General features: G+C 44.3%; 2 protein-coding genes across 2 annotated transcripts in view; both read left to right on the forward strand.

The window, feature by feature from the left end:
- Positions 1-6,223, forward strand: part of LOC105559461 (neuronal calcium sensor 2) — a 33,964-nt gene extending 27,741 nt beyond the window's left edge. Inside the window, exon 4 of the mRNA XM_012007749.1 lies at positions 4,564-6,223. Within this exon, the coding sequence (XP_011863139.1) occupies positions 4,564-4,740 (177 nt within the window). The 3' untranslated portion in view covers positions 4,741-6,223. The remainder of the gene's footprint in view (positions 1-4,563) is intronic.
- Positions 1-14,236, forward strand: part of LOC105559459 (neurocalcin homolog) — a 243,737-nt gene that overhangs the window by 201,905 nt on the left and 27,596 nt on the right. The gene's annotated exons all lie outside the window — the stretch shown is intronic.

A 14,236-nucleotide genomic window follows, 5' to 3' on the forward strand; every position in this document is an offset into this window, starting at 1 on the left:
GAGTCCGGCCTACCGTCTCCTGCATCCTCATTCGCTCAAACGTATAAATTTCTTTGTCGGTAACTATTGTTACTTTGTACCTCGGTACATGATATTTCTCCTTAGTTTAACCCAATCTACCGCTATTTGCAAAGTGGCTACTTTTGCATCAGACACCCTGTATACGTATTCTCATAGAAATCTTTTCACTTCTGATAAAAGCCGACACCGATCACTTATCATCGTGAAAATGATAATTTCTCTAATTTTCAAATGACGGAGAAAATCGTCCTGAAAGAGATTAAGGCGCTTTAATTATCGGCAAAAAGTTTCGCTCGGGGTGAAAAAGGAAAGATCTTTACGTCTTCCTTTAAGATACGTTATCGCTTTCGTTAAAAAGCTCATCGAGCCGCCTAGTCGCGTCCGTTAGGATACTCATCTCCACGCTATTAGAAGTTTGGAACTTCCGCGACGCCACTTCCACGGGAATTTCGGGGTTCAATGAAAATTAACGCTGGAATGTTTGGCGAAACTCCCGCGCATCCATGTTTAACACTTAACCTGTGAACATCTACATCGCGAAACGCGCGTTCCTGTAACTCAATTGACCCTACATTCCATTGTCGAAACTCCGCGTATCCCAACAGTTGTTGCCGATATCTCCACGGGTAAAGCGCTGTTGTATAAAAAAATACTGCCGTTTCGTCAAATTATAAAGCGATGTATCCGCGGAAGAAACATTTGGTACATTTATTCTTAGATAGAATTGGAAATGAAGTAGATAAAAATATTTTTACAAGGCAATATTTTACACTGAGCATAGAAAAATATAATTTCGTTATATGAAAGTAACAGAAGTTATTGTAATTATTTATTATTACAGTTTATATAGTAAATATAAACTGTAATAATAAATAATTACGGGGAGAACTTAAAATTTATCCTGCAAATCATATAATCGTGGGACGACGTGACATTTCGAAGAACCTCATGAGAGTTTTTTGAAATTTTACCATACGTTTACTAGTAGAATGTAAACAATGGCTGCACGGAGAAAGAAATAGTTGATATTACTAAATATGTTTAGTTAACAGTATTTCTTTAATTCAAATATATATGTTTTTTAATTAAACATACATAATTTATTCAAATATATATATTTTTGATTAACAAATGTTTACGTGAACTAAAAAATATTTGTTTGACAGCCCGTGCCTGCAGCATATAGTTGAATCAAGAAATATTTTCTTGTCTCAACAGTTTTTTCTCAGTATAATAAAATATGCGGTAAAATTTCAAAAAAACTTCCATAAAGTTATTCAAAATGCCTCGTTGTCCCACGAATACATGATTTTCAGGCTAAATTTTGAGAGAAAATTCTCTCCGTGTAGTTTGAAGATTGATTTATAGCCTTCTGAATAATTTTATACTGTGCAGGGAAAACTAAAAGAGGATTAATTTTGTTTAAATAATTGTGTTTCGCCGGTAAGTCTGCCAATGCGTTCGCGATAAAATTAATCTGCTTTATCTCACGTCTAGCTGCTGAGTGGGAAAATAATAAATTTCGCGCATTTATCTCTGTCCGGACGGTTTACAGTGGACTAATCGGAAAAAGTACGAAAAGGAGATTCTAAATAAAGAATCACTGGTGCGCTTTAGTGGCTCTCAAAAAAAGTATCGGTGCGATAAATTATATTTTTGGGGCAACACGATTTATCACTTAGTCGAGCTTTGCTCGACCGTGAACGCAACGTGCATAAGAAAAATGGGTATACGTGTGCCGCGCATGATTTAATTTTGAACTTATCAATTTCCCGATCAACTGTAAATGCATTATGACACGACAAAGAGAATTTTTTTGCGCTGTCGAAAGACAGCTTCACGGTCGATATTTTAATAAAATTCGTATAAACCTATTTGACCAGTTTTTTTTATAAGACAAGCTTCAAAATATAATACTTAAAAAATTTTTACGCGAAGTCACAAACGACACCACATGAATGAATTAAGTGATACACATGTAAAATTGTTACGCGTGCATGTTTTGTTACGCTAATAATTTTTCCATAAATTATATATGTTCTTCATTGAAACGCGGTATGCTTTTTATTATGGGAAGAAATTGCTGAAGTAATAAATAGCCGTATACCCGAAACGTTTTATAGTTCGGCACCTATGTATATATACTTAGAACGAAAGAAGCTACGCTCACCGGCGGTCCATTGAATGCTCATTAATCAGGTGCGGTTTTTTGTATGGCTGAGTCGCGTAACCTTCCGATCTTGATGGATTTAGAACAGACTCTTGTCTGAAAAAGAAGTGACACGAGGCTTGTTCGTGGTTTTCGTGATTTACGATTTTATGGCGTTTATAATGCATATATGCAAACGATCGCATCTTTGCTCAAACTACCTTTATTACACTTTCTTAGGGGAAAAAAAACTTTTAATCAGAAAACTAAAGCAGTATACAAGCGCGTCGATTTCTTAAAATGTTTTTGTATTTCTCGTTAAAGTATTTAATATTAACTCAAATATTGTTCGTATGTATATTAATAGCTTTCTCTTACTAAAGCGAACGGCAGGCGATACCATTTTTCCTACTGCTTACCAGAACCAATAAAGATGCAGAGTTTTAGATCAGGTGACCCGAAGCTAAATCCTGATTGGCTCTCGTAAGCAGTACAGTAGGAAAAATAGTATCGTGTGCCGTTGGCTCAAGTCTCAAGGGATATGCCGCGTGTCCCAGGAGGAAAGGTCAATATTCTGGGAGGTGATAGTATCGGTCATTTTAAGCCAAAATGTTCATACGGATATATGTCCCATTCCCCACTGTTTCCGAGATAGAGCACATTTTGTTGACGTCCTCGTTCGGATGAAACCTGAACACTGGGAAGCGTTCCACTTTCGCGCAACGTATTGAAAACCTTGGAAAACTTAACGATTCGGAATTCTGCGTGTAGGAAAGCGAGTCGACGGTATTCTTCAACAGCAGCAGTAGCGCCACCGTCACAGAAACCGTAAACATACAGCATATCTGCGTATTCGACATTTGTGAATACGCGAGGCATTTTGAACGTTTCTACAATGTTATCGGCGCAACAGTCAACAGACGTACATATAAGAGTAGATTCCCGCAGACGTTGGTGAGGTTGGACGAAGGGCGAAGTGTACGCACGAGACATTCAAGTAGAGTCCCTGTAGTAAGAGCACAGTATAACCAGTATGGGCACTCGCTCTTTTGTTTCACCTTCGCGCCGATCCGTACTGCGCATCCGACATGTTTTTATTCTGACCAATCACAGGATTTTTGTACGTGTGTTAGTGCATAGTCGGTGTGACACTGAAAAATTCGCAGTGTTGACGAATAACGCGTAAATACTTTCATACGTTGGAGCAAGTAATTACATTAATTACTTTTATTAAAACAATTTTTTCATAGGCCATTTTCATTTACAATAAATAATGTATGCCAGTTCGTATGGGCCTTTCCTGGATACGATCCTGAAAAGGGCCCAGGCACTTTTAGCCGTTGATACACTGTTGGCGCGAATAAAAACATGGCGGAAAATTGAGAACGCCCAGATCAAAGGTGCCGACAGAGAGTGCAACTACTGGTTATACTGTGCTTGTCCCTGTAGTAAGAGTCTGGCAAGAAATATTCTCCGTTTGATTGGTTTGACGCAAAATGGCGGAACCAATAAGGTGTCTCGAATCTGAACTCTGAACGCGGGATTATTATTATTATTATTATTTGGTTACCTTTGGTCTGTTCGTTATCGCTGCATTACTGCACTAGTGCAATTAACTAACTGCACTAGTGCAGTAATGCAGCGATAACGAACAGACCAGACGCCATTTTGCGTCAACCCTTGCCAGACTCTTACTACAGGGACTCTACATTCAAGTAGCTCTATCTCGGAAACAGTGGGGAATGGGACGTATGTTCGTATGAAATTTTTTGCTTAAAATGACCGATACTATCACCTCCCAGAATATTGACCTTTCACCCTGGGACACCCTGTATAAACGTACACGTTCGCGTTGTGTCATAATTGAAATCGATACAGCCCCTGTTTAACGAAAGTTACTACACGTACAGTTACACGTACAAAACTTGTCTGATGTATTACGCGAGGAGGTAAGTAAACCAAAGTGGTAAACTAAAGCTGCATTAATCTTGTTGCATCAGCTTAACAATTCTTTGTGCGAGTAGAATCGCACTAATATCATTAATTCGTTGTAAAAAGGTGCCGCATAAATCTACTTTCTTCAAATCGCATTGCATTCTGAGATCTTTCACGAATGTCAATTGGAAACGCATCAATGCCTTGGAACGGGGATGATTGATATCATTTCGCGAATTGAAAGCAGAAGAGCGCACGTTTCCTCTTTGAAATCGCCGGGAAACGACATCGATCGTCCTCCGTACTCCGAGACGTTAATGCCAGAACTACGTATTTCGTATGTCGGACGCGACTAGGTTTTCCAGATGCGCGAGCGGAGAGACGGCGGGCGGGGCGCGCCGAGAGATTCTAACGTGAATACCACGGCGGAGAAACAAAGTTGTTCCTTCTGTTCCCAGGCGATATACGACATGCTCGGCGCGTGTTCGAGCAATCGGCCGGCGGACAGCGCGGAGGAGAGGGCGAAGAACATATTCGCGAAGATGGACGAGAACAACGACGGGCAGCTGACGCAGGACGAATTCCTCAAGGGCTGCCTCCAGGACGAGGAGCTGTCGAAGATGCTCGCTCCTTAATCCCGACGTCGCCGCACCTCCGGACGAGTCGTCGACGAGCGATCGTAAAGGACAACCACGACCCACACCGACTCCCTCAGAGAACTCGACGGAAACGTCAAGGCCGCCGGCGCAACAATAAGGCCACCACCGAAACGGACACTCGCCAACACACACGCAGCATCGTTTACACGCGACGCGTATCAACGACAATTTCCTATTAACTATGACGTACGCTATTAATGGTGGCGTTCCGATAACGAGGCCGTCGCTCGTGCCCGACGAGGAGGGCATAGAGCCGTGATAACGGAGGATGATCGAGAACGATAGATAAAAGGGGAGAAGCCGGCGATTCAAACTCGAGTCGCTGTCGATCCTCGGCGAGAGCGAGATCTCCCGGAAAGAGAAAAGACTTTTCTCTCCAGAAAGAGGGAGAGAGACAGAGAGAGAGAGAGATAATCGCAGCGACGCATCGCACGCCCAGATTCTCGCACGGTTGACCGCGGGACCGCAGCCAACGGTGGTGTACGATCGGTGGAAAAGAAGGTCTCGCGAAACGTGGGAAACGTTGAGAGAGTGTGGTGACATCGTCGTCGACGAACGGAGGGGTGGGATCTAATTGGCTCGTGGAAGTCCTCGTCCGTTTCGCGAGCTCGCCACGTCGACGACCGCACAGCGGATTCCGCCTCGCTCGGATTCAGTCGTCCGGATTCAGGAACGTCCTTCGGAGTGCGGTGACGGAATTAACGCCGGCGAACAGAGACCCTTCCGTCCTCATCAGAGGACAGAGGGGAGGCAGGTGACGACGTCGGCCGACGAGGACCGCGCGGCGGCTCCCGAAGCCCGCGATTTCGCTCAACTGATCCCGGACAAAACGACTCGCTGTCCCTTTTCCGGATTACGGTCCCGGTCTAATGACACACTCGGCGGAGACCGGAAACCCCGCGAATCCTCTGATGCGCTTCAGGAGTCGTTGAGACTTTGCACGCAGCTCCGCTGCAGGTTTGCTTGTCGCGGACGCGACCTCGAAGGTGCTGGCAGTTGGCACACGCTGGGGGTCTAACTTCATTCTGGATCTTATCGATAACTCGGAGGAGATTCGCGTTGTTCTGTTTTTCCCCCCTCTTTTTTTGTTTGCGAACGCTTTCGCCTCGTAGTAGAAATAAAATTCAAGCTCGTCAAGATTTCTTCGCGCATCGCAGACTGCTTGATTCGTGCGGGTACTCAAAGTGTATACTGGCACGCCCTTACGCGCATAAATTACAAACGAATCTCAAATGTAAATAGGTCTTGAATTTACGTAATTCCGAAACCGACTGCAGTTAGATGCGATCCGATTTGAGCCCCGCGAATTCTTTTCTTTCCCGGAAACTCGGGTCTTCGCACAAAGACAGCTTTTTTCTAATTCACCGTAAGTACGTTAGAACAGCTCAAAGCCGACTGTGATTTCAATCTCGTGTAAGCTACTTGTTTATCGTCACTTTAATCTCCATTCCATTACTCATTCTCCGCAAGACCCGCTTGATTAGATCACGTCGCGGGAGTCACGAGGAGTTTACTCGTAATCCCAGTCGTACGCGAGTTCTAAATAAGATAAGAAACGCATGGCGCATCGGAGGATTCGCGATCGGGATCGAAGGGGGCCGATCAGGGTCTCTCGGCGCGATCGCGCGGGCCCGAGATCGCGCGCGGCGGAGGTGAGGAAGCCTCGCGCGAGCGTTAACGAATCGCGCGGACTCGAGATCGCGGGAGCGGAATTTCACGCCGAGACGGAAGCGAGGACGCCTCGCGGCATTAACGATCGCGCGGAGAGACGCGTGCCCCTCGCGGCGTGCGTCCCCCTTTTCTCGGGCCTGCCGCGGTCGGCCGATCGATGCAAGCCGCGTGTCCGAAGATCGGAGACGTGCGATGCACGGGGAGGTAGAGGGGGGGGGGAGGGGGGCAAGAGATGCTACGGCCGCCGTCCGCGTTGCGACGAGCGGTGTTACGTGGTGACACAACGAATTGCGAATTACGAGGTAATGTCGACTAGATAGGGGAAAGGGGGGAGGGGGAATAATATCGCTTAAGGGGGTGACACAACGTTAATTTTATACCCGGCTTGCCGCGGCAGCTCCGGCTTGCCGCAAGCTCGTCGACCAGCACGCGCGTCATCCCTCTCGCCGAGAAATCGATACCGTACCCCTTCGCGTGCTATTACGGCGTGCGGCGGATGCGGAGAGTAAGCACCTGCAGCTCTACGTATTATCGTGTTCGCCAGAGATCCACCGGACGTCCGTCGCGCGTCCGGATTAGGGGGCAGAGGAGGAGGAGGGGAGGGGGGCGAGCCGCGCGGAAGACGATAAATGCGGATATCAATTTCCGGATAGCCGAACTTTCCGCGCGAGCCCGCCTCGCGAACTCCACTATGCATCGCGCGTTCTTTTCTTCTTTATTTCCCCGCTATTGTGTTCTCTTCGGGTACATAGAGAGGCCTGTGTCGACGATGCTAGAACTTGGAAACCAAGTTCTAGTATCGTCGACACGGGCCTTAACTGAACCTTCGATATGTACTGCCGCGAGAAATTCGTAGACAAGTCCCGATGACGATGATCATCGGCAGATAAGGATAACGGTGTCTAGATGTACGCAGGGTGTATCTTAATTGGTGTCCCGGGTGCGCATTTCCGTCCAAGCATTTAATAAAGTCCGTGTATAAACGGGTATAGAAATGCCTGGTTTTTCTGGAACTGGGGAAAATTTTTATCGTTTAAGGGGACGCCGGGAGCGATTCTGCACTCTTTGCGCCTTTTCCTCCCAGGACTGTCGACTCACGAAAACGTTTGCGTAATATACAAATTGTGCGGCTTTTGCGTACAGACCGACGGTGTTCCGCTATTAGGACTAAATGAGAAAACAGCATGGTATCATTGAAATTAAGTTTAGAAGCCTGACAAAAAATCTATTCGCTCTGAAAAGTTATAGGTTAGGTAACTTACAACTTATTCGAGCGAGTAGATCTTCTTGTCAGGCTTCTAAACTTAATATTAATGATACCATGCTGTTCTCTGATGCAGTCCGACTAGTGGAACACCGTCGGTGTAATATACAAATAATATGGCTATTGTGTACAGACCGACAGTGTCCCACTATTCGGACTAAATGAGAAAACAGCATGGTATCATTGAAATTAAGTTTAGAAGCCTAACAAAAAATCGAGTCACTCGGAAAAATTATAGGTAACCTAAAATTTGTACGTTACACAAATGTTTTCGTGAATTGACAGTCCTAGACGCGAAAAGTGCAAAAGGTGCAGAATCACTCCAGCATCCCCTTAGCGTTATGAAACAATTAATAAACAATTCAACGGAACAGGTGATGCAATTAAACACGACAGAGTTTAACGGAAAGAATTGGAAGCGCCAGTTTACTAAAGGTCGAAGTTACTAAAAGTTTTCCGAGCTCTTTGAGAAAACCTTGAGCAACTTCTCCAAAGCGTTTCGAGACTTAAAAATATTCGCGCTTAAAAATATGGACGTTTCTTTAACGCTTGGTCGATGAGACTGCGCCCCTGGGATGTTTTACACCAACTGAAACGCATCCTGTGCATCGCTGATTAACTTTAATCTGATGCTAAGTTGCTTTTCGGGACAGAAATAAGAGTGGGACAAGGAGTAAATTAAGCCGCAGCTCAAATTAACCGGCGAAGTCGAGCAAATCGACTCTTGTAATTATCGTACTCCGAATGCATTAATTCGCTTTTACTACGAGATTCGCAGCGGTATTTCGGGCGTTATTGCGGGCGGGACGTTACGAGCCTTTTTTCTCGTTACATCGCAATTACACGGCGCGGAGAGAGAAAGGAATAATTAACCCCACTCGCCACCCTAATCGATACGAAGGGAATCGACCTTGTGACCGCGCAACGAGGCGGTTCGTTTAAATCCATTCGACCGCGTGCTCGTCGACGGCCCCGACATCTTCCATTACGAAGGCATCAGCGTCTTCTTTTCTCCGTTTTTTTTCCCCCTCATATTTCCACGTAGCATGCACCGAGATACGTGTGCCCGCGAGGAACACAATGTGCACCGAGGTCAACGTGCTTCGCGCGCGTGTATTTTAAGATTTATGAACAAGCGTCACACGTGCATCGGATACGCAACGTCGTACGTGACGTTCCTCCGCACGGCAGATAAGTCGAGGAGCTCGCAGCACGTGCGAAAACGGACGAATCGGTCGTTTGCCATCGAGAATCCTGTGCCTGGCGCCGAGTCGGTGAGGTAAGTCATCGCCATGTAATTGCATTTTGTCCCGATGGAACGATCCCGCTGGATAAAATTATTTCGCTACTAATTTTTCAGAGCTTACAACTTTAATGCCGCGTTCGAACGTGTTGTCTCGCGCCGAGGGTGAAAACCCTCGGCGCCTTGGGTACATCTCGAACGTTATTTGCGAGCGATTTCCTCTTATTGAAATAGGAAAGAGGGATTTTTAAGGTGGAGGTAAAATATTTTCTCGGTCTTACCGAGCGATCTATCGTCCTTTAATGACAGCTCGAAAGTTTCTGCGAACGCGCCTCGCGATGCCTTGCCGTAATGCACAGAATTAACGACGCACGCTGTGTGCACTTTAGACATGATCGATTCCAAATGAGATGAATGATCATTAAGCCCGCGGTGCAGCCACGGTATATCTCGGTCTTGATTTATCCCTTCGCGTATGCCGCTGTGAACGCTCCGCTGCACTGCTGATATCACATACGTTACAGATTGCACTGTAATTGCTTGGTTATCCGTTTCCGATAGTTCCGCAATATTTCTCGCGGTTCGCGCGGTAATTTGCGGCGTCGGAGTCTTTATTTTCGCTACAATGACTAATCCTGCGCGCAAATTCCTGGAGAAATAAGATGTCCTTCGACTCTCAGTGTCTCTTCATAGACGAAGCGACTTGTATTCATCTTGAGTTGCGTATTTAGCGACGAAGAATAAAAGTATTCGCGTTCAAATCTAACCCTTTCAAGCATTTTTCCTTTCAGCCGATTTTTCTGAAAGTTAATACCTAAAGGGGTTTTTTTGTGGGTCGCTGGTTACGAGTCTGGTGTCAGAATTATGAAATTTAAATGCAGATTTTCAGGCGCCACGTTGGATCCGCCGTTATGAATTTTATAAATCTGACCCCATATGTGTAATCAGCAACCTGGAAACCTTACGAGTTCCAGATAAATCGATTGCATTTTTCGCAATTTTAACTATATTGGATCCGCCATCTTGGATCTCGACTTCAGATTAGAAATCAGTGATCTCAAAACCTCCCAGATTCTTAGTTTCCGAATGTCGTTTACAGGAGTAACTTCTTGACTACAGAATGTCTTGTAGAAAACAAAATTGTTCAATTAAAACTTTAACTTCGAGCTGCTATACTGAGTCAGTCGTCGATAATTGTAGAATTTCGACTTCAAAATCAGGATTGGCAAACCACAAACCTTCTAGACAAGAAGTAGTGAAGACACCGGAGTGAAAGACGTGTTGGCTTTTTTATCTCCGGGAGGTGTAACATATGTCACACCGTGCTTCAAAGTGTTAACAGACAAAAGGGTGTATGTTTAAAAATTTCTAAGAGAGGGGGGAGGGACTAAAAAATTCATTTCTTTTTCGAGGGAGAGAAATTGCTCTTGGGAACAAATTAGACGAGTATCGAGTAAAATATCAAGTGGACGCAAGTGGATTGAAATTTAGACCGAAACGATATAGGTCTTCGTGTTTAACTTAAATTAATCAGCAGGCCTTACTCCCTAGGCCATTCCGAAACACATACATGCCGCAACTCTCGCAGGCTTGTGTCGGGTAAGGGAGCCGACACGTAGGTACGTGTGCCGCGGGCTTTAAAGAGAATCGATCAGACAGCCGGGCGTAATAAGAGACGGGTCGACTTGAGGAAGGCCAACGATAATTTTCGCACGGCACAGTCAACTCCGAGCACTTTCTCTGCCGTGTAACATCGCGCGCGGCGCGATAAATTCCCACGTGGGAAGTCGCACTTAATCGCGCCTCGGACACATTGTGATCCGCGTGGATTTCTGGTCAACTAGGAGGACAAAAGTGCGCTGCACTTGTGCTCGCAGGTTCTTCGCGAGCGAGTCTTCTAATCGGCCGACCGATCGTGTGCTGACGCAAAACGGATGAATGTAACTGGGTGATGATTCGGACGGAAATTAGTTTTCGGATTTTACGCGAAGCAGCTGTAATTATTAGACATTAATAAGTAGTAAGAGTTACAAGGAGAGTCTCGAGGTAACACAGAAATGTAAGCGATTTAGCGGCCGAAATGGTAGGGGAAAAGTATTCCAAAATCAAAACGTGCGCGCGATTCGGTTCTCGTTGTGGATTATAAATTATTATGCTGAGATAATTGTAGTTGTCCGACGAGGTGGGTCCCTTTCGACAAAATTGTTTCGCTAATAATTTTGGCGAAACGTGTTTTAGAGCTTATAATTTAATCTTACGTTTTGAACGCGTTAGAATTAATATTAGAGGTAATTATTCTCCCAACGTAATAATTTATGACTTGCGCGCGAATCTGATTCGGATTCGTTCATGAAATAGGTACCTATTAATCCGATTAGCATCCGGAGGTACAATATTCTCTGTGCAATTGTTAGGACACTCTGTATATTTGTATATTACCTCGTAAGATGAATCAAATTGATGAATAATCACTGTGGAAGTAATGTCGAATTAAATCATAGTCGTGAACACCGATAAATATATTGAATGTTGGATATAAAATAAAATAAGAGACTCGCGGCGCGAGTGAAGTTATAAAATGCAATTGTATAAACAATTGTTTCCTGTCGGTCAAGAAATTATAAGATAAATGAATTATAAGAAATATTATTGAAATCAGTCGACGCGCGCGGATGGCAGAGAGAGAGAGAGAGAGAGAAAGAGAGAGAGAGAGAGAGAGAGAGAGAGAGAGAGAGAGAGAGAGAGAGAGAGATGAAGGAGCTTTTAATTAAAATTCCAATTCATCCTTCGGTGTCGTTCGCCTACAATTATTAAAAACGGGTAGAGGAAGACCAGAGAAATCCGTAATCGCGATCAAAACGGGCGAGTGTCATTGTTGAAAAATTTTGCATCGCGTTAAACTACGGAGTGCTTGTGATATCGATTCGGATTAGATCCGTTAATTGAGATGGATATTCTACTACGTAACGTGCTTGGGTGAACGGAATACATTCGAGAATCCTGTGTCCTTTACGGGTTCGCAAGGAACGGCGCGGGAACTTTAGCAATCTACGTAGAATTATAATGAACGTCTTGAAGATGATAGAGTTGCAGCTTGTGCGTCTTATAAAGATCTCTTTATAACTAAGCGATCGGTAGAGATTTAATAGAACGAGATCTCTCTGGCAAGTTTGCACTGGAGGACTACAGTCGCGATTTAGCAGAATTTCATTTTGCGCATCGGCAAAATGCGTTCGTTAAAATCCGGAAAACCGCCTTCAAATACTGTATTTATGAATACAGTACTATCGGAATATGTTCTTTTGCGCCCACGATCTTTTCTACAAACTAGCGCCTCCTGTCCGTAAATTATTAGAGTACGTTTTTAATTATTACCAGTGCTTGCTTTAAATCCCGAGTGTAGAGAGTCAAGTACTTCGGGGACTTGTCAGGAGCGCGACGTAAACGTGCGACGGTTTAGAAATTCTTAAAGTGTTATACGCCTGCCATTGCAATATACTGTTCGTTGTGTAGTTATTTGGTGGATAGTTTATGAATACCGTTAACGGGAGAAAGAGAGAGAGAGAGAGAGAGATCTGGTATAACAAGGAGAATAGTTGATCAGTGACGTAAGGATATCATACCGTTTAGAAGCGAGAGTTATCCGTACTACGATTAACGGACGGATCGACCTTAAATTGGCGACCAAAAACCTAATGAATTCGCCAGTGGTGGTGTTAAAATTAATTAATTGTACCAAAAATTAAACTACGTATTAAGATTAATCGACGGAACCAATCAATTAGGCTCGTACCTATATTAACGGACGGTATCAATTTCAATCAATGGTACTAACGTAGCACCAAAATAGATTGGCAGTACCGAAGCGGATTGATACCGGAATCTATCGGCTTTACGGTCTATTTTAACTCGCGCGAAACCGGCGCGCCGAAACGGAAGGGGCCCCGCCTTCTTTTCCGTATTAATTAACGAAGAACAACGATAAGCGGACCACAATGTGTTACCGGCACGTATTGCTCCCGAAAATCGCGTCGCGCAGCGGAGACCGCGATCCTTTCCTCAAATTTACTCTACAACGGACGCGATACGCCTAAGGTCCGGTTTCACCAGCGTTGTTTAATCTTTCCAACTGTAACTTTAGAAAGAGACAAACCTGAATTAAACTAATTAAAGTTAAGCGACGTTCGGTGAAACCGGGCCTAAGCCGCAACGCAAGAAATCGACCAATCACAGTCAAGTATGAGAAGAACGCTCGACTGTCGCTGGCCGATCTCTTGCGTCTCGGCTTAGTGTCTTGCGTTTTGCGTCCCTCGCAGAATAAACCTTACTTTCCTGCGGCGGGGTACGCAGATGAGGTCTCGCGTAAGAACGGAACAGATTCACACTTCCGTGCGTCGCGTCTGGAGAACTGGTCGTGATAATCGTTAGGGAAGATACGTTCGCCGAAGAAAAAATGTTCGCTACCGTAGCTAATCGTGGCTTGCCAAGAATGTTTTGCTGCCACAACTACAAACTTCTAAACCGCGGCAAACGGTTTGCTGTCGCACCTAATACAATAGGCGCGGTAGCAAAGTGCTTAGCTGTCACAGCTAAATATAAAGCCTATCGCGCAATAGGAAAGCGCAGGCAATAGGAATAGGGAATAACGCGGGCAACAGAAATAACTGAATTCCAACATTACCAGAAACCGCGTATCGGCGCACAATGGAATATGGAATAGGCAATAGGAACAGAATTCCCGACGCGTTGGATTTCCGTTCCCTGTTCCCTGACCTACACGGAAAAAACAATATAGCTGCTGTAGCTAAAACTTAGCAAAATAGGGACAGCTAATATTTTAGTTGTGATAGCTCAATATTTTGCTACTGTGCCTATTGTATTAGGTGCGACAGCAAACGGTTTGCTGTCGTAGCAAAATATTGAGCTATCACAACTAAAAATATTAGCTGTCCCTCACGGAAAAAAAAGATTTGCTATGACAATCAAAAACCCTGCTAGTCTAGCAAATTTACCGCCGTAATATACGGACAGCCAGTTTGCTATGTTGCAGTAATCAAATCGCAAAGCTGCATAGGATTAGTAATTATATCTAATAAAATTTGATGTTACAGCACGGTAGATTTGTTAGTAGGGCAAAGATGATTCTTTACTACAACCAATGGAAAAAATAGCTTGGTACATGTAACTAATTTTTTTGCTGTTACATAAAAGAAAATTAGGTGCATTAATAAATCCTATTATAGCAAAATTATTAGTTACGCCAACAATTAAAATTAGGTAAAGTAATGCTCATT

Source organism: Vollenhovia emeryi, unplaced genomic scaffold, assembly GCF_000949405.1.
Source record: "Vollenhovia emeryi isolate VEMERY1.0 unplaced genomic scaffold, V.emery_V1.0 DF939269.1, whole genome shotgun sequence".
NCBI lineage: Eukaryota > Metazoa > Arthropoda > Insecta > Hymenoptera > Formicidae > Vollenhovia > Vollenhovia emeryi.